Source organism: Seriola lalandi, unplaced genomic scaffold (genome assembly GCF_002814215.2).
Source record: "Seriola lalandi dorsalis isolate HSWRI2012SDOR001 ecotype SW California unplaced genomic scaffold, Sedor1 jcf7180002054333, whole genome shotgun sequence".
NCBI classification, from domain to species: domain Eukaryota; kingdom Metazoa; phylum Chordata; class Actinopteri; order Carangiformes; family Carangidae; genus Seriola; species Seriola lalandi.
Genome location: NW_019524886.1, coordinates 109007 through 130566, shown reverse-complemented (window position 1 = coordinate 130566; position 21560 = coordinate 109007). Strand labels below are relative to the sequence as shown.

The following is a 21560-nucleotide window of genomic DNA, read 5'->3' as shown; positions in this document are numbered from 1 at the left end:
GCCAAAAACAATAACAAGCGGAAGTTAACAGTGCCGAAAAAATAAGTCTCTGTTGCCACCTATTGGTCACTGTGAGAATGTCCACCCTGTTAGCCGGGGCTGTACGAATACTTTCATGTTTAATTTGGTTTTCCCTGTTCAACTACAAACAATAGCATTAACTGCGGAGGTATATAATGTAACCTTACAGCGTCAGTAGGAATATAAACACTATAGATGCCCATGCTACTGTACCATATTGTTTATTTCGGGCTACATAAAAAAACATCAACAAAGGAGTGTTTCAGATCAGAAATGAGTCAACTGAACGAGTAGTTGACGGAAGAAAAAACAAAAACTTTTCTGACAAATGATTAATCATTTCATTTTTCAAATAAAAATACCAAAAATGTAATCCTTTCAATTTCTCAAATGTGAGAATTAGCCTTTTTTCTTTTCTTTTTCACATTATAGTATATTGAATACGTTTTGGAGTGTTGATCAAACAAAATATGACATATAATGATGTCACCTGGTTCAGGATATTTTCACGGGCAAGTATCACAGTATTTTGATTGAGAAAAGAGATTAATCAGATCAATAATATGAAATAATAATAATGAAAATAACTGTTAGCTGCAGACCTTATATGTATGTGTTATATAGATCTTTTAGAATATTTTATATCTTAGAACTGTGTAAAAATCAATCACATCTGGTATAACACACAAACTATAATAACAACAGTGTATTTTTTAAAATTAAAGGTTAAATAAATAGCTATTTCAGCCATTACCGGCATATTTACAACATGCACTACTGCCACACTTTAAACTGCAAAATAATCATCCTAGTGTTAACTCCTTCCACAGGTTTCAAATGGAACAAAACTCATTCTAGAAAAACACAGACAGTCTCAGATTTCTGTTCTAGTAGCCCCATCACTCTCAGGATGTTCTTCCATCTGTGGAAGCAATGATGTGGTGTTAGATTATGGTACAAAATCAGAGGTCTGACAGTAATGAAGTGCTGCTATAGAAACTGGTAGGTGTCAAAAAACAAACATTCCACTCACCTGAACTGAGTAGCACCTGCCCCTAGGGGTGAATTTCCATGATGTCACCCTCCTCAAAGATTCAGAGAGGGAGGCCGACAGTTCATGAGTGTCATGTACCTGATAAACACATACATTATGTACAGATATCTGACAGACAGGATCAACATGGATGCGTGTTTATCTTTGTATGTAACAGATGTATTTGCAGTGTAGCTGCTAATATCTTTGCTTGGTGTCTTTTACTAATGACGAGATGTGAAAGTGAATAACTATTTTATTGTTTATATAAATATCTGCATGAGCATTTTAAAACTTTTTTCACACCTTCATGCTGTTCAGACAGGCATTTCTGAAGTCCATGTTGCTGCTGCTGCTCACGATACTGATGGATGAACTGCGAATCACGTCGACAGCTGAACGCAGCTTCTCTTGGTCCTTTCATGTCACACACAATACCCAAACACACACTATCAGGGCTCTAGTAAATTATTAATTTCATAATTTATTTGATAATAACAATGTCAAAATGTAATGAAAAATAACCATTTCAATCTCCCAGAACCCAAGGTGACATCTTATTATTGCTTGTTTTGACCCACCATCAGTCCAAACCCCAAGGATATTCCATTTATAATAATTAACAACAAAAACAAAAGCAGCAAATTCTGAGATTTGAGAGGGTGGCGCCAGGAAATGTTTGGCATTTTATCCTGATAAACAACTTCATCAATAAATTGATGGTCAAAACTGTTGCTGACTTATTTTCTGTTGATCGATTAGACAAATAATTGTTCCACACACCATTTTATAAAACTAGTAGGACAGTTAGTGTATATGTGTTTCTCAGACTTGCCATTTTTCTATGATTTTGGGCTTTCAGAGTGTTTTTCAGCTCAGTCTGCAGGGTTGTTGTGACTGCCTGTCTGTTGTTGCTCAGAATATCCTCCAGGTGGTGCTCGATCAGTGCCTCTGTATCTGTAAGAGGAAATAGATATCCCTGTTACCACTGTAGCTGAAACAGTATTTTATTCTTGTGTTCAGCTGTAGAAGAAAAAATTAAGACAGGCCACCTGCAACCCATTATTTTGTGAGTCTACATGATGCAATTGTCTCTCACCCATAACATCAGAGACCTGGGAGGTGAAGGGGTCACTGTGCTGCAGGAAGAGAAAAAGCAGGAGACTCTGCTGCATTGTGGGAAGACTTGATTCTTCCTCTGAGTTTTCTTGCTCTATTTTATACACGGTGCCACCACTGAGTGCAAGATCTGCAGAGGAAGTTAAAATATTATTTTGCAAAACAGATAATGAGGAGGGAATGGAAGGAGAGCTTGATTATTAGTGAAGAAACAGTAAAAACATTGCAAGTCAACACTGGTTGAAGGCACACTAGTACAATTACAGCAAATGGAAGACACACCTTTGGGTTGTGGTTTTGGTTGCGCAGGTAATGTTGTCATGTTTGGTTTTAATATTTTCATACCAAATTAAATGAAACTTTACCAACATACATGTTTGTGGGAGAGTATCTTCTCTTTGAGAGACTGGGGTAGACTGTACTATGGGACCTTTTCTTTTTTTTTTTAAACTTTACTTATCATGTATTGTGGATGAATAAGCTACTTGCAATCACTGTAGACCTGTGGTTTTGCTTGTGGCTCTGATTCACTGTGTAATCTACAAGGGAAAAAATAAAATAATGCAACAGCAGTCTCTGAGAAATCAGCCAGTTTTTAGCTTTTTCATGATACAACTTACACATAACTGTACTACACTATATTATATCCTATTGTCTGTGCCAGACAGCGATCATTTAGCAATGATTAAATTTAGTTTCCAGATTAAAGTGTCTCCTTACATTACATCAGATTTACCCAAATTCACTCTCTGAAACATAATTTAGAGCAGTCAGACTTTTTAACTTAACTAACTTTAACCTATTGTTGATTTAACTGTACTGTTTGCCTGAAAGAAGATCTTGTGTTACTCCAGGGCTTAAATTAAACCTGTGATTAGGATGGTTTTAATTCAGATATGCTGACTATTGCCTGGAAACATACAGATTATTTGGACTATTTTAGTTAAGATTAAACACCTACAAGGTATTTATTGAAAGGAGATGTACATGTAATAAATGCAACCAGTTTGCATCAGCAAATAACATTTTACATTTCTAGCCTTGGTAGTGGCGTTGGCCTGTTGGTTGGCTGGTCCACCACTGTGGGCCTCTTTGCAGACTGAAATATCTCTACAACTATGGTACAAATTTCTGAGACATTTTCTACGTTCATCTTCTCCAGAGGATGAATTGTTCCATAACCATGCTTGTCCTTATAATGATTTTTGTTTTTTAATGACAGCTATTGGATGGATTGCCACATAATATGGTACACACATTCATGTTTCCCTCAGGATGAAATGTAATAGCCCTTAACTTTTCATCTAGCACCATAATCAAGTCAAACTTTCTGTTTATGACATTATCATTTAGCTGAAACCCACTTAGTTAAGGTCTGGGAAAGATCAGGGTCAAAGTTACATAGGACAAATTTAAACGCTGATGTCTAGTATAAAACAGGATGGGAACCAGAGCATCCTGTGTCAAAGCCAAACACATGGTAAACCCCTTCTCCACCCCAGATTCTGCACAACAACTTTCTGCTGTGAGAATTCTTTGTGACGTGGACGTATGCAACACTACTCTTTGCATCTGAACCAAATGTTTGCAATCGACATAAACCACTTATGCAAATTACTTGCATATGAGCATATTTCACAGGAAACAGCTTTGTAAAATGCAGTGGCAATCATTTCACTGCTGTGAATGCTTGCAGTCCATTCTCTTCAAATGCTGTCACAGGTTTTTGTTATCGTCTTCATTGTTTGTTCTTTTTTCCTACTTCCACTGTTTGGTCTTGTTTTATTCTTCTGATTCAAATTATGGGCCTTTTGTGATTCATTAAGTTTTTATAAGCAGCTGCAGGCCATGGTTTTGTGCACAGTCTCTCACAAATGAGCACAGGTGGTTTAAATTACTCTCAGGCCTCATTTCAAACCTTGTAATCAAGAAGTATCTAATCCAAATTTCAAGTGTTACGTTACTTTTGAAGGGCAGGATTAACTGTCCCGGACTTCGGAACCTACTCCAGGTTCAATCTATAACCTGTCCAATAAAACTGGCCCTTACCAGTATGTGTTGTTCCCATCAGTGGTTGTTGTCTACCTTTGAAGGAGGAGCAGCGAAGGCCATGCAGGGTCAGTTCTTGACAGCCCAGATGAGCGGGGAGGTTCTGGAGGAAGGTGGAGGGCCCTGTAACAGGAACATTACTGGGGCTGTAAACCAGCACCTAGAGGCATGTGAAGTCAAGGACGACTAATCCAAATCAGATGCCTGGACCACCTCCACGGAGTCAACACAAAGCAGCAGTGGTTGCTACCCACAACTTTGACCAAAAGTGAGGGCTGGAACATCATCTGGCCAGCAAATCAAGAGCGTCGCCTTCAAGCTGCCTCTTCACCACCACAGTCCAGAACAATGTCCACATTACTGCTAGGTTATAGCACCAATCTGCATGTTGATTTTACACTACATCTAAAGCTGCCAGTATAGTTTTGTCTGAAAATGTGCACTTACTTAAACAGTACTGCATTTCCACAATGTCTCTGTCTGGCTTTTCACTATGCCTTTGTGTTTGGATGTGCAGAACAACTATAAACACACTTGATTTACGACGTGGTCACACGACACGTCTGACTAACTGGTTCTTTCTGCACAATCCGGCCCTTACCCTCACTCATAAAAAAGATTTCAAAATACTTTAACTCCTTCACTTGGGGCAGTGACTGACTCCAAATCCTAAGGGAGCAAGCCTGTTTTTCAGGCAGAGTACCATGGCCCCAGATTTCGAGGGGCTGGCCCTCATCCCTGCTTGCACACTCAGCTGCAAATGGTCCCAGTGCGGACTGGAGGTCACAGTCTTAAGAGGCAAGCTGAACCACGTAATCTGCAAAAAGCTGTATTGAACACTGTCTACAACTCTGCCTAGAGATTCTGTTCCTGACAATCACCACCAAAATGACAATGATCAGCAAAGGATATTTGTATGTGAGTTAGCTGGGTTGCCAGATTGGGGTATTGCAGCACACAGGGCCTGAGAAGTGTTACAGGCTGAATGCTGAGTTCCCCGTACAGGCCCTGTTCCATGGCTTGTGGTGGGATACTGAGTGGTAACCTGCCTCCAAGGACAGGGTGTCCTCCCTGACACCAGCATCCTTTCTTCACACACTCTGGAGGCCTTTGAACCCGAGGAGAGAGAATCACTTTTTGCAGTTAAAAGCAGGTATACAGTATGTACAGAAGTATTTATATTGTTGCAGCATTGATATATGAGGATAAAACTTGTATTCATTACACATCTGTAATTTCCCTCCTAAAAGTAAGGCAACATTGATCCAAACAAACAACCACACATTAAATAATATTAAAAATTTGAATTACTGACTGTGTATTACAAGTGACATCCAAGATCAGTGATGGGTCATCTGCCTGTGCAACTTTACTTTTGATTTTCACTCTGCATGAATAGGAACACAATGTTAGTACTTCATGAAAACTGAGGCTGACATTCCCATTGATCATTTAAAATTATGAACTTCCTTCCACCCATGGGAAATTAACTGAAGTGGTGAGCTTTTATCTTTGTGGCTGTTATTATATTGTAACTCCAAAAGCCAAAAATGTTGCAAGCCACTATTAAAATCTTTCCTTCTGAAATGCAATCCTTGTGTGTGAGGCTAAATTTTACTTCAATAAATTACTTTATTAAACAAACTATCTAAATACTGTGTAATGCACCGTGACTGCATAGGTCACATTTTAAAATAAATGTCATATAAAAGACACAGTTTTTGTAGTAACCTGCTTTATTGTGGTCTTATTTAACGTAAGGTAGGCTCCCTACAATTACCCGAAAGAAAGTTTTAACTTTTGCCTTTGTTGTTGCTGTCAAACCTGAATTCTTGTTGGAGGGTCTCCTGGTTGAATTTGAATTTGAGGTGGATTTTAATCTGTGAAAAATAAAAAAGTTATGTTTTTGCTAACTACCTTATCATATAACTGTAAATAAGGAAACAGATCCTTTCATACCCCTGCATTAGCCAAACTGAATATGCGTAGGAATGCCTCTATATGAGCTTGACACTCTGGACTGAAAAGTCTTGCATCTTTCATCTGTATAGTGCAATGAGATAACGTGTCACTCACAGCCTCACTGTGATCATCAATCATTAATGACATTTGAAAAGGAAATACATGAAAAAATTTCACTTCAAGATTTAACATTAGTAAAGGGTCACTATTATCTGTACCTGAAAGGAGAGGAGTAATCTGAGGGAACCGTACAGATCAGTAAAGGAACACAGCTCCTCAGGGTCGGGCTCAGGACACAGCCATGCACAGGGAAACATGCTCTCCTTCAAATCTGTGAGGACTTATGCGGCAAAAAGAGTCATATGGGATACAGAAGCTGAAGATGAGTGCATATGTTGTATGTGTGTACATACCAGGTTGGAGTGCTTTCATTTTAATCCCTGTGCACCAGGGACCAGCAGCTGCAACTGCACAACAAAGGGGACTGCTGTTACAACACCTGGCAGTTTGTTACTGTACGCCAGACTTATATTCTTTGTTGTTGCACCTCGTCCTGACAGCTCTTTTTCTTCAGTACAGGCTTGAATCAGTGCCACTACATATGGACTGGATGACTTGCACTGTTTGGTCAAATCTCTCTGGAGTTAAACATCTGATATCCATGTGTTTTCACCATGTCTGGCACATTTTTAGCTCAAGTGTTATTTTTATTTATGGTTACTTAATACCCATGTTATTTTATAATTCATGTCTAAGGATGTTGAAAATTTCCTCTGACTCAATTCTCTGCACCAGTGGTAGGCAAACAGAGACCCCTCAGCCAAACATCCCCCCCCCCCAACAAAAAATATTTGGTCCAAAACAAAACTTAATCTTTCATATTGATACTGTGGGTAATAGTGTATATCCAAGGCTAATGTAAATAAATATGACCTTGTAACATCTAATAATGATCAGAGATTTGTGTGTCAAACCAAGCATAAATAGTAAGCACAACAGTACTTTCATTCACCACAAACGAGGCAGACCACAGTTTAATGTGTCATAACTTCATCCATTTGACTTTCAGGTCTTCAAGCACAACACAAAGCATAAAGCTGCCAAAATTAGTCACTTTTTGTCAAATGAGTACTCATACTGGTAGTAGTGTTAAAGTGCTTGCAACTCAATGTTTCAGTGTTTGGAGGTGTTTACTAAGATTTCTTTGTTTTGTTTTACATATATTTAAAATAAGAGTGATCAAATGCATAGCTTCTACCCTGTTCCTTTGTTCGTGTACATTTAACAGATATTTCTACCACACAACAAGGGACACTTCATGTCATCCTCCTGCTAGTTTAACCTGATGGAGCAGTTCACATTGTGAGAAGAGTTAAAACTTACCGGTGCAGTATAAACTTTGAACAGAAGTTCTGGTTTCAGTCCACAGAAGAACCAAAAGCCCTCCTGCCCTCTTAAAACCATGCTGCTGCCTTTGCTTTCCCATTAGCATGACCAGCCTCAACACCTGCAGAGGTAATTACATAAAACACAAACATATAGCTTAGCAAGCTAACGCTACATATGTTATGCTAGTTAGCTTCAACCGGAGAGGACCAGTCTGTACTTTCTAAACATTTACAAACTGGGGCTGGCGACACTAAACAACATTCTTACATGTGTTTCTAACTGGAACAGCTAATTTAAACAATTACCTGCTGTATTTCTCTGAGCATTTTTGTGTACTGACACAACAGCACTCGATAATGAATTTCAGATGCAGTTTCCCACTGGTTTACTTTGCTAAAGCAGAGTTATCGACACTTGAAGTCCCTCTGCACCCAATATCACAGCTAGTAAAGTTACTACACCTTTGAAGTCGCTGTAAATATTCCTACAAAGGAAGTAAATACCTTTGGTAAATAGTAAAAATACCAATACCACATTGTAAAAAATACTCGATTACAAGTACTTTGCATTGAAAGTGTTAAAGTGTTACATTAAGTAAAAGTATGTAAAAAAAATCAGGAGAACGTACTTAATAAATTAAAAGTAAAAGTACTGTAGCCTACTCAATCCACAAAATGGTCCCTGTGAGGGTTTTATCATTATTATTCATTCATGTGTAGCCTAAGCAGCATTTTACTGTGGTAATTGAGTTGGAGCTAGTTTTTAAATTATTTATATATGATCAGTTAATTGTTTGTTTGGTTTGTAACAATTCAGGAAGTAGCGGGAAATGCTTTTGTCAACAATAGTAAAATTATTAAAAGGAATAAACAGTTAATCCTCACATTTTACAAATCTGGAACTATACCACAAAGTTTTTTTACCTGTAAAATTACCTAACCCTTATCAAAATAGTTGGCAATTCATTTTCTGTCAGTAAACTAATAATTTCAGCTCCACTACAAGTTTCATTTATAACAAAGTATCATATTTTATAAGCTCTTAATATGTTTTGTATGCAAAAATCTTCATTTGTAAAGTAACTTAAGCTGCCATATAAATACAGTGCTGTCAAAAAGTACTATATTTCCCTCTGAAATGTAGGAGTACAAGTATAAAGTCGTATGACAAGAAAATACTGACGTAAACTACAAGTACCTCAAAACTGCACTTAAGTACAATACTTGAGTAAATATACTTAGTTACATTGCAGCGCTGGGTAAGAAGTTTAAATCGGTAGTCTATAAATTAGGAGGAAATGACCATGACTTGATAATTGTAATAAAGTAGGGTTTTGTAAATACTGAAGTCATGAGTCTGCAAAAAAAAAAAAAAAAAAAAAAAAAGCAAACAGCCAAACTCAGTAAATGTAAAGGGCTTCAAGATTGTACGATGCAATTGCTGTTTTACCTTGCAGGGAGTGCTTTTCCTAGTTTTGCATGTCTAGATGTTGAGCTCTCATAAATGATCCACACAAATACATGTAAATAACATAATTTTATTTATATTCATTCATACATGGTGCACTCTATGAAAACAAAACAGTATCAAAAGATAAAAAAAATAAGACACCGAAATGTTTCTCTAGTTTGTGTGTCGAGGTTTCACAATTGCCATTTTGTATAAATATACAGATTGATGAGAAATTAAAGGAAAAACCTGAATAAATGAGTGCAATCATAACAAATGCAGATGCCTCCATACAGGGAACGAGGGCTCACTGAAAAGTTTAAGGTGTATAAAAATGAGTTATATGTTAGCTTTGTTTCCAGTATGTAAATATTTGGATTTGAAATGTTCACAGCTCATATTACGGAGGAGCTTGTGGAGACAGTAGTATTTCTATGTGTCCCTAGTGAACACTTTGAACACAGTTGGACTGAAAGCTTTGATGCTTCAACGAAACTTTGTCCACCCCGTCACTAATGGTCTTCACAGTCTCCATATTTCAACCCAGCGGAAAACATATGAGAGACCACCAAACCACCACATGAGAGAATATCATTTGGTCGAATGTTGTTCATCCCTCCAGTAGAGTTGGAGAATATATGACAAGGAAGCAATGAAGCTGTTTTGGAGGCTCAAGGTGGAGCAACACCTTACTGGATTTATCCATTGTTTTGTCACCCATCTGTACACGAGGCTTTCCTTCCACACAAATCACTTCCCCTCTTTCTCAGACCACTCCTTGTATCCTCCAGTATAATTGCATGCACTGAAACACAAGACAGAGGAACACAATAGAAGAGTTGTCATCATTACATAATTACTTATTACATAATAGTTAGGGCTATTAATGTAAAACACTGCCTGTTTAAAAGCAAGATGGGCTGTGTGTGTGTGTGTGTGGGTATTATGAATAGTAAACAATAATTTATTTACTTTGCGTATCCAAGCTCATGGGCCTTGCCTGTGGCCACTCCCCCTCGCCTTCCCATCTGGCAGTGAAACACCAGCTCTGGGGCGTCCAACGCTGGCTTCGTTACTCCGTACGCAGCCTTGAATTCTTCAGGCCCCTTTGCAAAAGCATCTTCTACTTTATCAACTGAATGAATAATGGGAGGAAAGGAAGAAGCATTTTGAGATTGAACAGATGATGGACATATAGCATTAACATCTATCAGCATTAACAAATATACAGAACCAGACTACAGTAGACTGATGCTTTTTCAACACAGCACACTTTGGCATATTAAGTATACACAACAACACATGCGGAATAACTTTGGGCTGGGTTTGTATGGGAGTGGAAACAATGGGGGAAAAAAAGGGAAATTTCATGCTCAGGATGAGACAATGGTTAACACTGTATGCCTTTTAACCTTGGAGATTTAATGAATTTAAAAAGACGCTCACCTGGGATGTGAATAGATCCTGGAATATGTCCTTTATCCACTTCCTCTTTACTGCGTACATCAACCAGGAGGAGATTCTGGCTCTTCCCCAGAAGCGCTTTCAGTTCCTCATAAGAGATCTCCTTGGTAACTGGCAATGACAGACGAAGGACATCAAAGGCTTTGTAAAGTCTGAGAGGTCATTCTTGAAAACTTCTATAAGATTGCAGAATTCACTTTAAATAAGCCTGACTCAAGATTTTACTACGCACTTTAAAAAAAAAAAAAAAGTTAGTAGTAAAAACTTTTTTTAATACGATAATTAAGAATGTACCCAACAGTAAGGGCACTGGGTCTCACCCATGATGTGACTGATACACATTTAATACCCTTTGTTTGTCAATGTTATTATAAAATGCAGTATTTCCAGTTAAATCCATTTTCAGTCACAAAGGGCTACTGTGCTAACAGTTAAGAAAAGTGCTACATAAATAAAATGTGTTTATTATGATTATTATTATTATGATTATTATTACTGACTGTGTTTTTAGTGGCACAGCAATAATAATGAATAAAATGAGATACACACTGAGGTGCAGAGAGTTTGAATTACAGTTGCATGTATTTGCTTTTCTTTGAATGCTTATGGGGCTTTACTTTTCATTTTAACTTAACTTAAAAAACAGGAAAAAAATTAAACAGTAATTGTGGCATGTGGAAAAGTTTGAGCACCCCACTATGTCAGTATTTATTAACTCCCCCTTTGACGGATAGCACAGCTTGTCAACACTTTTTGTAGCAGCTGAGAGTCTTTCTATTCTTGAATCAGGAATTTTCCCCCTCTCTTCCTGCAGATCACTTCACACTCAAAGATGTTTTTACACTGTTCTGCACACGCAGCATGTTTGCAATCTACCCACAGATTTTCAGTGACGTTCAGGTCAGAGGACCGTGAGGGCCGTTCACAGTAGTTCACAGTGGATTTTAATGTCTGCTTTGGATCATTGTCCTGTTTTTAAAATCAGCCTCTTTGCAGTGTCAGTTTCCTGACCGACCGCAGGACATTTGCATCCAGAAATTGCTGCTATTTAGTGGAATCCATTCTTCACTCTGTCGGTGCAATGTTTCCTGTGGCACTGGCTGCCACACAACTCCAAAGAATAATCTTTCCATCCCCATGCAAAGTTGTCAAAAATACTAAGTACTTAATAATTTGAACAAACTTTTGATGCATGCCACAATTAAGTGATCATTCTTTTTTTAAGTTCATGAAATAAAAAGTGACACTTGATTAACATTTGTAGAAAGGCAAATTTTTTCTAATCTATTTGCTCCTGGGGTTGAATTTACTTCTTTTCTCAAAAATCAACAAAATATGGAGTTAGCCTGGGGGTGCCCAAACTTTTGCATATACCTCCAGGTATCTCAATCACTATCTGGAGAGCAAATCAGACTGAATGCCCATTTGGTTTCACTTTCATCATTCACTCATATTTGACTGTATTTGAATCACTGATAAAAATCATAGACATAGGTGATAACTGAAGAGGTCTGGAACCAGGACACGATACAAGATGGTGATCACGATAAGAAAAAAAAAATCATCATCATCTCCACTATCAGGTTGCATTCATCCCCTGAAGACGGCTCCCTCATATTGGCGCTAGTGCTTTTTCTTATCAGTGTACCTGTGTGTGTGTGTGTGTGTGTGTGTCAAAATATTAGGAGTAAAGCTACAATGCCCTACAATTGCCTTTGATGCCCTAATTGCCTTTGGTATGCTTATCAGATTTATCAGCTTCATTTAAGGGTCAAATACTGGAAATGGTTTATTGTTGCTTGGGTAACCAGACTGCATTCCCACAAGACTTTAATGGCTGCTGAGTCATTCTGAATCAGTCATGTTCTTACAACCTGATATTGTTTCCTCTCTCATTATTTATCAAATCGCTGCCTAGATAGTTGCAAAAGACCCACAATTGTTAACACGATCTGACAATGAAAATACCATTAATGCCACTTAAGATACGATTGTTTATTCATTAACTGAACAAGTGTTAGATAACTACTTAACTCAACGCAGGTTTCTAAACCAAAATTACGGATCTTTAAAGTTGTTCAGCCAATTCAGATAAACTAGTTTTAGTTAAATTATGGGTATCTCAGTGAGTCAGGTGAAAGAAGGACTCACCTATGCTCGCCATCCTGCGTCTGTAAAGCTGTGGACATGAACGGTACCTTCTTCCTCATATTGTTTGACGGCAAATCATTGGCTTAGACACCGGGGAAAGGCGGGACTTAGCTTGAATGACTCCAGATGTTAGCCAATTAGATTAACTTCTTGCGGTATTGTTTCAAGACTTTCAAAATAAAAGTTAAGAACTTGGTGTTAAATAAACAGTTGTGGAAGTTATATTTAGGTGCGTCGCTTAACTAAAAGTAACAATAGCAAAACGTTCAAGAAGTCTTGCATACAAAATCGTGAGCAAAAGTATAACAGTAGCACTTGAAAGTATTAGAAGTAAAACTACTCCCTATAAAAAAATGGCACATGCCTCCAAAACTAATGCCGTCAATTGTTTTTAATTATCACTTAACGTCATACAAAGTGAAGTAAACAGAGAAAAACTAAATCAAATCCATATTTGGTTTTTTCTACACTTTGCCTTTAAAACAGGTCCAGCTCTCCAAGTTAATTGGCAGTTGGTTGTCTGGGCTGTCTCAGTGTCTTCTGTTTCAGAGAACACAGTCCAGAGTAAACAGCATACCATCTGATGCCAAGGCTCATTTAAGCTGTTGTGGTTCTCACTGTGGCCCAACAACTCAGCTTACATTATCATGGTTTTTCCTTTCCTTTGTCACCCATCTGTATGTTATAAAATCTAGGCCTATTCAAAACCTTTTGAATGAAAACAAAAAATTCAACCACAAGAGTCTATACACAGTTTTTTTTTTATTAAAATAAATGTTAGTTTATTACAAAACTTTCAGTCAGTAACTATTCTCAAAACATTATTTACAATTTAATTCACTACAATAAACCTACCGAGGTTAATTTGCCAGCAAATAAACCTGTAGTTTTAACCCAAATATAACACAATTAACTATTTGTTAGTGGTTTTCCATGAACACTGCTGCACTCTCCCAATCTGATCACATATCGATTCCTGAAACAGGAATGTAAACAACTTTGATTCTCTAATGAATCACAAGACCATCCCAGAATTGTTTGACTTTCGTTCGTGATCACACCGCTGTGCCCCCCTCCATCTCAAGGGGCCTGTAACTGGGTTGGATCATCCATGTTGCACTAGTCTGTATTACAGAGTTCCCTCTGTACTGTAAGAAGGGTTCCCTAGTCCATCAGTGGAGTCTTCCTTTCCCTTTTGACATACTTTATGTTTCCATAGGATCACAGATGTTATGATGATGATCAGCAGGAGGGCGACTCCTCCACCTATGACCCAGGCAAACAGGTTATGATCAGAAGATTCAGGAGGGTCATACCGCTTACACGCGGACTCTGAGCGGGTGCTGTGTCCTACACTGTTCACCGCATCCACACACACCTTGGTCCCACTTTCCAAAGATCCCACCAAACCTCGCCGCCGAGCACCTCCAAACTCCAAGGCATTACCGTGGCTTCCCTCAAACACCACTCTGTACCCAGTCACCACAGAGGATGGAGCACACCACTGCACCTCTACCATCCCCCTGTTATCCCCTTTAGTGATTGGCAGCAGTGCTTGAATGCGTGGTGAATGAGGAGGCTCATCAGCCCCACTGATACCAGGACAGAGGCACCCAGTCTGCTTTAAAAGCTTGGCGCAGGGCTCCTGATTCTCCAGGCAGGGGTTGTGCTGGCAGAGTTTGGGTTCCTGGTGGAGCTGGGGAATATTCACAGAGGACAGCACTTCAGGAGGAGAGCTGTGGTTGTCAAAATAGTCATCTTTATAGTCATCATCTGAGCCCAAGTCAGTCATAATTAGGATTCGTGGAAGAGTGACAGGACGGGAAGTAGAGGCAGCATGAATGAGGAGGTTGTAGTGGAGGAGTGATGATGCATTCAGAAAAAGAAGAAGTGCAGCCAGGTTCTTGCCCGGTGACGCCATCTCTACGGAGTAACAAATAACTATTACTTACAAAAATATTGGTCATTTAAAAACTAATACAGCGATAAACAAATCATTAACACTGTTAACAGAAGGTCCAAACAAATACGTATAAGGCAAGAAGTATCTGAAGTGGTCCGAAAGATAAGAGATAGAGTATATGAAGTTTCAAGATTTCCCCCCTTTTGTTATTTGGATATGTCAAAGAGGAGAAAAACAAACAAAAATGTTGAGAGTCAAAATAGAAGAAAGCTATTTCGCCAGATTGAAATCCCTAGGATGCTATTTCCCCATAGTTTACGGCTAGGAAATGTCTTTGCTTATAATAAAACATTTTCAATGTTTTGGTTTCCATCCATAAACAGCTTCAGATAAATAAATGCTGAGTGCTGGAAGAAAAAAATACAACTATTGTGGGTGACCCAATCAGCACGTCCATCATTTTCTCCTGGCAGCAAGCCCGTTGAGTTCTGTGGGAACCCAGGGCTGAATCAGAAAAGTAGAAAGATTTCAGTTTACTCTCTGGTTGATTTTAAAATAACTCGAATCAGTGAGAATATTTTTTCTCATGCCTTGAAATGCTGAAACGGATAACTGATTCTCTAAGAATAAACATGTAACCACTCCTGTGGTTTCAGTCTGGTCAGCACACACAACACACATATTACCGTAGAGATAAAGTGAATGGAAACTAAAGTAAAGCAAAGAAAAGTGCTCAAAATGTTTTACTGTACCTGTTGGATGTTGATGGATATTTCAAGTCTTTTTCTCGTGTTCCCAGTCTCTCTGCTCACACCGTGTGCTTACTTACTCTTCAGATTTCACTGTCTTAAGTTGTTTCCCTCAGTCTCTCTCCTCCTCCTCCTCAACACCCCCTCATTTTCTCCGCTCAGTGCCTCTCCCTCCCCTCTTCACTCTTTCATACTCTGTCTTTTTTCCCTTCTCGCCTCCTCCTCTGTCTCAACAGGGTTTCCAACCAGCCATCGCTGCGCCTTTATAGTTCTCTTTTTGCGGAATTCTTGCGAATATTGTGTCAAGAAACTTTGTGTGTGTGTGTGTGTGTGTGTGTGTGTGTGTGTGTGTGTTTGTGTCACCCCATGCCTGTGTGCTTCTCGGCATATTAATTTGCTGAGCAGCAGCAGGAGGCAGGCTTGTGCTTGTTGCAGTATGTGTGTGTGTAATCTCTAGGTATAGCTGTCTGTTTTGGATAACTTTTTTAAGAGATAAACACCCCGCATACTCTGCAGGTGTTCTTGCGAAATGAACAGGGTCACAAGGTCACTTCAGTGTGTGTTTATGTGTCCCTTTGAGAGTGGGGGATGAAGAATGCATGCATGTGTGTTTATCATAGACCCCCTCCACCTCTTGCAGCCACCATTGTGAAGAGCTGGAGGGGGACGATAAAAGCTTTCTTTTTTCTCGTCCTTTTATGGGGTGAAGCTGGCAAAGTGGGCGAGTTCTTTCTTATTCCAAGTGCCTGCGTTGAACAGATGAGAGTCAAAGTACCAGGGCTGGAGCCTCCTTGTTTTCCAGTTACAGAACCCAAAGGATTAGAGAAACAAAATCCCAGGGACTTTTTCTTTTTTTTCTTAGAATAAATGCCATTCTTTAAATTTCAGTTGAGCTGACATAGAATCTGTTTATTGTTGAGTACATGTACATGAGAAAAACCAGCAACATAAAGCAAAGTGAGGTTGTGAGAAGTTGCACTTGCATATATAAATCAACTTCATATAAAGGCAAATAATGTAATAATATGTTCACAAGATAAGGGCTGAGTGGAAAGAAACAATAAATTATTGAGAGAAGAATAAACACTGAAGGGAGACTTAAATGTATCGCCATTTAAACAGTACAGCAGGAAATACAGAGCAGATTTATGTACTGTTTTATTTGGATTTTATGTACTTACAGTAATTGGGAGAAAATGCAGTGTGCAGATTTATAGATTGTGTGTCCAGTACATGCATGGTTTGTACAGATGTACAGATTAAGACTGAACGTGACTGAATCCAAAATGAGAAAAAGTGTCACACACAAAAACTGAGTTCTAGACCCACTTAATTTTAGTGGATAGCTGAGGGGTAGCCTATGCAGCTTTACACATGTAATATGCATCTCAAAACACATTGTTTGCCTATTTACAACTTTGCAAACATGCTGAAATAAAATGACAGCTCTAAAGCTGAATTTTGCTTTCTGGTAAACGTGTCACAATTTAGATTCCCTCCCATGCCTAAATCTGTAACATATGTGCCTGCTTAAAGGGAACATCAGGGAGATATTTGAGAAGAAGAGACAAGCTCTTTGCAACAACTTCTTTGTTAAATTTGTTGCTCACTGCCTCTGAGGGAGAAGCTGAAGTTCTCTGACATTTACCATGTGGCAATGCTCAGAAAAAGGTGGTGCCTTGGGTGAGAAACATCAGTCACGACGCTGAAGTTCTTGACTCATGTCATGTCATACACATGGAGGGCATGTTACATCCAAACGATCTTTTCCTCGGGGCTACATGACACACAGAGCCGTGATCTACTACGCTGGGTGGGCTGCTTTGAGCCAGACATCGAGAAGATGAACTAAAGTGGAGTAGTACAATTACTCCTCTCGCGGCAGATTGGTCTATTTAACTGATCATATGTCTACATGAAACTGAAGGGAGCACAGATGTTAGAGCAAGTTGGCCCCTGATCATTACATTTCCCAGGAATTTTTTTAATTGTTCGTCGTGGGACTATGTGTCACTGTTGGTTGGTCAATCCACCCCTTTGGACCTCTTTACAGACCAAAGTATCCAGACCACAGAATTTGGCACAGACATTCATGGTCCCCAGAGGATAAAGCAAGTCACTGACTTTTCTTATAGTGCCACCATGAGGTGGCCATCATGTTACAATTAAAACTGAAAACAATCAACAAAATCAACACAAGAGTTAAAACCGGACATAATTGTTTTTATAATCCAGCACAGGGATATATGCATGTGAAATTTACCTACATGCACTGCTGTCTTGTGTTGTGTGAAGTGGAGCAGTAAGTGTTGCCCAGAGAAAGTAAAATCTAATGACTGTTATTTGTGTAGTTCTGACAAGTTAAGGCATCAGAATGGGAAAATGCAGTACAGTTGTGCGGCCAAGGGGGAAGAGTGACATGGATTTTATAAGCTCTGTTAGTCTTGCTATTGGTTCAGTGAGTTCCTTTGTGCTGAGGGACCAGGCTGGAAGACAATAGCACAATGCTAAAAGAATGACTGAATAATCATTTTGGTGATCCACTGATTTTTTTTCCCTCTAGAATAATATCTCAACAACTACTGGAAAATTTGACACAGACATTCATCCATGATATCAAGTCAAAACTTCAACTTGTCCAAAACTTTGGTTTATGACACCCGCAAAATATGATAAATAAGATGGAGAATGTAGTGAACATTATACCTGCTAAACATCAGCAGATTAACATTGTCACTGTGAGCATGTTAGCATTTAGCTCAAAGCACTGTTGTGTATAGCCTCATAGAGCCACTGGCATGACTGCAGACTTGTTTACTTTGGGTTGGTGGGCAATAAAAAGCCTGATAATAGTATGTATATATTAAAACCATGTATTTATAATGTAACACATTCCAGCGGAAGATTCAGAAATGTGTATATTCTGTAGCCAAGGCTATAAATGGGTGACAGAGAGGGGATTTTTTCATGACGTCTACCCTCATCCCTACTGTTTTTTCAGCTTTAAGCTTTGGGTTGTTTTGGCTGCATGAGACAACCATCTCTTCCACCCTGTCTTTCCCCCTGTCCACAACATCAGGAGCTGATAAGTTTCAGCAACCCATCTGCAACTGGGTGGTACAGGTTGCTGTGACTTATCACAGATTTATGAGATTCATACCTTCATTCATTCCTTGAACGAGACAATCCGTCTCCAGGTACTCTGAGTACAACTTTTTTTTTCAAACATTTCCAGCACAGTAGCAGTTATTTGGTATTTCATCACACAGCTTTATGTGGCCGTTTCTCCCACGAGGCGTTTTAACCTCCAACTGTAAGTGTACAATATTATTATACTCTTGGATTTGTGACAGTAATAATGCTTGAGTGCTGAAACATCTGACCTTGCTTTTCTGAATGAGCAAAGTTTCATATTAATAATATAATATAAAAGTATTTAATTGTATGTATGTCCACTTGAAGTGCACATACTTGTGTGTAGGAGGATTTCACCAGAGTATAAAAGAACTCCTCGCTTGTTCAAATAAGGGAAGAGGACAAGGCTGAGGCGAACAGACAAATGTGTGAAATGCTCAGCTTATCTCTAGCCTCTTTTTCAGATTGACTTTATAGTTCCTCCGCTCTGGTACTTTAGCTCTGAGGATCCATGTCCTTATCACGTAGCACAAAGAAAAACAAAAGGACAAAAGGTAGAGCTTATGTGATACATACAATTTGTGTGTAATAGACAATAGTAGAGGCAGTTAGTGACTAATGGGCAGCGGTTTGTTCAGTAACACTCTAGTTGGGTCATTCCAGGATGAATGTCTAAACTCACGTCTCACATGAAACCAAGCACAGCAAAGGAGGCAGGCACATACAGTTCGCTGATTCAGTTCACAGGCTTGCCTTCAGTTTCAAACATGCCGTCATTAACTGATGATGCCACAGTGCTCACATTTGAACTTTTAAATAGTTTACTTAAAAGTGGGCGACATCACTGTGGAGAAAGTGTTCATTCTGTATTATTTTCTCCTGTCAATGAGAGGCCCTGTGTGCTGAAGTTTTCCAAAAAAATGTGATTCCTAGGCCCCAGAGGAATAAAGGAAGCTGAATGAGGTGTGAGTCATACTACTCGAGATAATGACTATGCTGCCAGTGCGCATTCCCGCTCCCACCATCGCAGCATGTTTGAGCATGCTACTGAAAAAGGAATCTGCACATCTCACCACCATCAACCTTTTGATTGTAGACGGCGACACAATTTCACCAGAGCATTGCAAATTCTCACTGAAACCTGATACTTTTGTTTGCTCAATAAAATTAGAGTCATATAAGGCAGGAATTCCCCTCCATCTGTTTAGTCCTCTACTTTCATGTTCACCAACTAAGTCAGCCTTCATTTCTCAGACTCAGACATGTGTGGGCCTCTCTCAGATGCTTATTCCCTCTGCTACCCACACCTCTCTGAGGATTTAAAGTATTCCAATTTAAACAGGAAGCACTACCATTGGCTGTGTCCCACTTTTGTCCCCCATTTCATTCAAAAGGAATCCTTTGGTAGTCTTGTAACCAGACTCTGTGAAGTTGTGTGAACTGCTATTTTTGCCCCCGGAGCCAGAATGGGCCATGCAATCTTATGTAGGCTGTTCCTCAAGGGGCTAATTGGAAATAGGCATGTGATGATGAAGCAGCTCCATCTCATGATGAGGTGTCACATTCCACCACTTCAGAGCAGTATCATAATGTAATGTTGGAAGAGTAGGCTGGTTGTCAGAAAATAAACATACAAGTGGAATTCAGTTGAATCTAGTTGAATTCCACCCAGGTGAAATGGGAAATGGTAATATTAACCTTTTTTTTTGGAAGGGTTGCTAAATGCTCTTTCACGTATACGATTAATTTAACAAAATAATACAGAGTGGATTTCTTTTGACTGGATCAAATAGCGATACTATGGCAACAAACACAGACATCACATGTTGAGATGTCTCAAATGTTTTATGATGAGCAACAAAATGTGTCACATCGCACATAGATTACACAACCCTAAGGTGTGACTGGAAAATGTAAATGCCATACTATAAGTGTTGCTTACCTTCCAGTGTGACTGCAGGACTACACTAGATCATAATCAGCATTTACAGTATATACTCCAGCATGTTTTTGGTTGTTAATATCACTCAGTCACAATAAATCTACTTTCCTTTATATGAAGATGTACATTGAATGAGTTTAAATTGGTCCCCTTAGTTCAGTCATTTGAGTTTCAATGGTGTCAATGTTGGACACATCACTGAAATAATGACAATGAAATAACAGCTGGCCTACACCCTAGGCACCATTATAAGAGAACAGGGGCACTGACTGATCACCGACAGCAAAAAGTCACAAAACAACTCTTGAATTATAAGCAGCAGAAATCAGCTAGGTCAAGGCCTTTTTAAACTATATTAAACAGAAGGGTTAGGCCACCTGCCCAGAGGTCTTCTGTACTTACTAATTGTACCAATTCTAGTTTTTCATGCTGGGGTTTGAAGTGGTTCTTTAACTGACAGTTAAAAAATTAATATAGAATATAATTATTGTTCAGTATAGTTATGTTATCTATTGTTTATTTATAGTTTTGTCAGCACTGATTGATATGGATGGGGGTGGTGAGATTTTCATGATTTTATTCATGAATAAATTGAACCTTGAACATATTAGGAAAGCTTTTGTAGGATTAACTATAGTGAATGTAGCTACTGGGTGACCTCCAACCTTGCGCTTGTGCTCGCAATCCTGAACAATACCTTACACAGGGCTGTAGCTCCTCTTAGTGGTAAACGCTTGTTACTGTTACTTTCTTTCCTGTGGCCAGATGAATTTTTAAAAATCCATTGTAGATCTCTGGGAAAACATGGGTTCTTGCCTATTTGAGGTTATTTATTGAATGTAATGGACTGGTTAATAGGCAGAAATAGTGTCCAAACACACATGAGATTAAAAAAATAATAATTTAGATTGAAATGTTGCGGTTAAAATTTCTTGTCATGTTGTAACCCTAACATGGTATACATAGGCCATACTAAGAGGATTGTGATGTAGTTTTTCCTCTAGCAGAGGTTTTTGTTGCTCACTCACTTGAGAACACTGCTCAAGTGTGAAATTCTTTCCCTTTAATTATCTCTGCCTGGAGACTCGCTCTGCCCCCACCCCTCTAATCTCATAAGGATGAATCAGTAGAGGAAGAGCAGCTTTTGTTTGGAAACTCTACGGTTGACCTACATGTTCAGAAACAAAATAATCA

General features: G+C 38.9%; 3 protein-coding genes across 3 annotated transcripts; all 3 read right to left on the bottom strand.

Annotated features, from left to right (window-relative positions):
• Positions 1-226: 226 nt before the first annotated feature.
• Positions 227-7689, bottom strand: top6bl (TOP6B like initiator of meiotic double strand breaks). Its single transcript, XM_087174254.1, has 13 exons — positions 7568-7689; positions 6598-6651; positions 6403-6524; positions 6182-6265; positions 6047-6102; positions 5538-5609; positions 5126-5330; positions 4223-4382; positions 2154-2303; positions 1890-2011; positions 1361-1471; positions 1055-1153; positions 227-943 (listed from the first exon to the last, which is right to left on the bottom strand). The coding sequence occupies exons 1-13, from the start codon at positions 7674-7676 to the stop codon at positions 896-898; spliced, it is 1392 nt and encodes a 463-aa protein (XP_087030380.1). The 5' UTR covers positions 7677-7689; the 3' UTR covers positions 227-895.
• A 1405-nt stretch (positions 7690-9094) lies between these two features.
• On the bottom strand, positions 9095-12739 carry tstd1 (thiosulfate sulfurtransferase like domain containing 1). Its single transcript, XM_023407326.2, has 4 exons — positions 12638-12739; positions 10469-10597; positions 9995-10157; positions 9095-9827 (listed from the first exon to the last, which is right to left on the bottom strand). Exons 1-4 carry the CDS (start codon positions 12648-12650, stop codon positions 9773-9775), a joined length of 360 nt encoding a protein of 119 aa, XP_023263094.1. The 5' UTR covers positions 12651-12739; the 3' UTR covers positions 9095-9772.
• Positions 12740-13380: 641 nt separating this feature from the next.
• Positions 13381-15590, bottom strand: LOC111655802 (leucine-rich repeat neuronal protein 4). Its single transcript, XM_023407320.2, has 2 exons — positions 15293-15590; positions 13381-14560 (listed from the first exon to the last, which is right to left on the bottom strand). The coding sequence occupies exon 2, from the start codon at positions 14556-14558 to the stop codon at positions 13767-13769; it is 792 nt and encodes a 263-aa protein (XP_023263088.1). The 5' UTR covers positions 14559-14560; positions 15293-15590; the 3' UTR covers positions 13381-13766.
• Positions 15591-21560: the final 5970 nt, after the last annotated feature.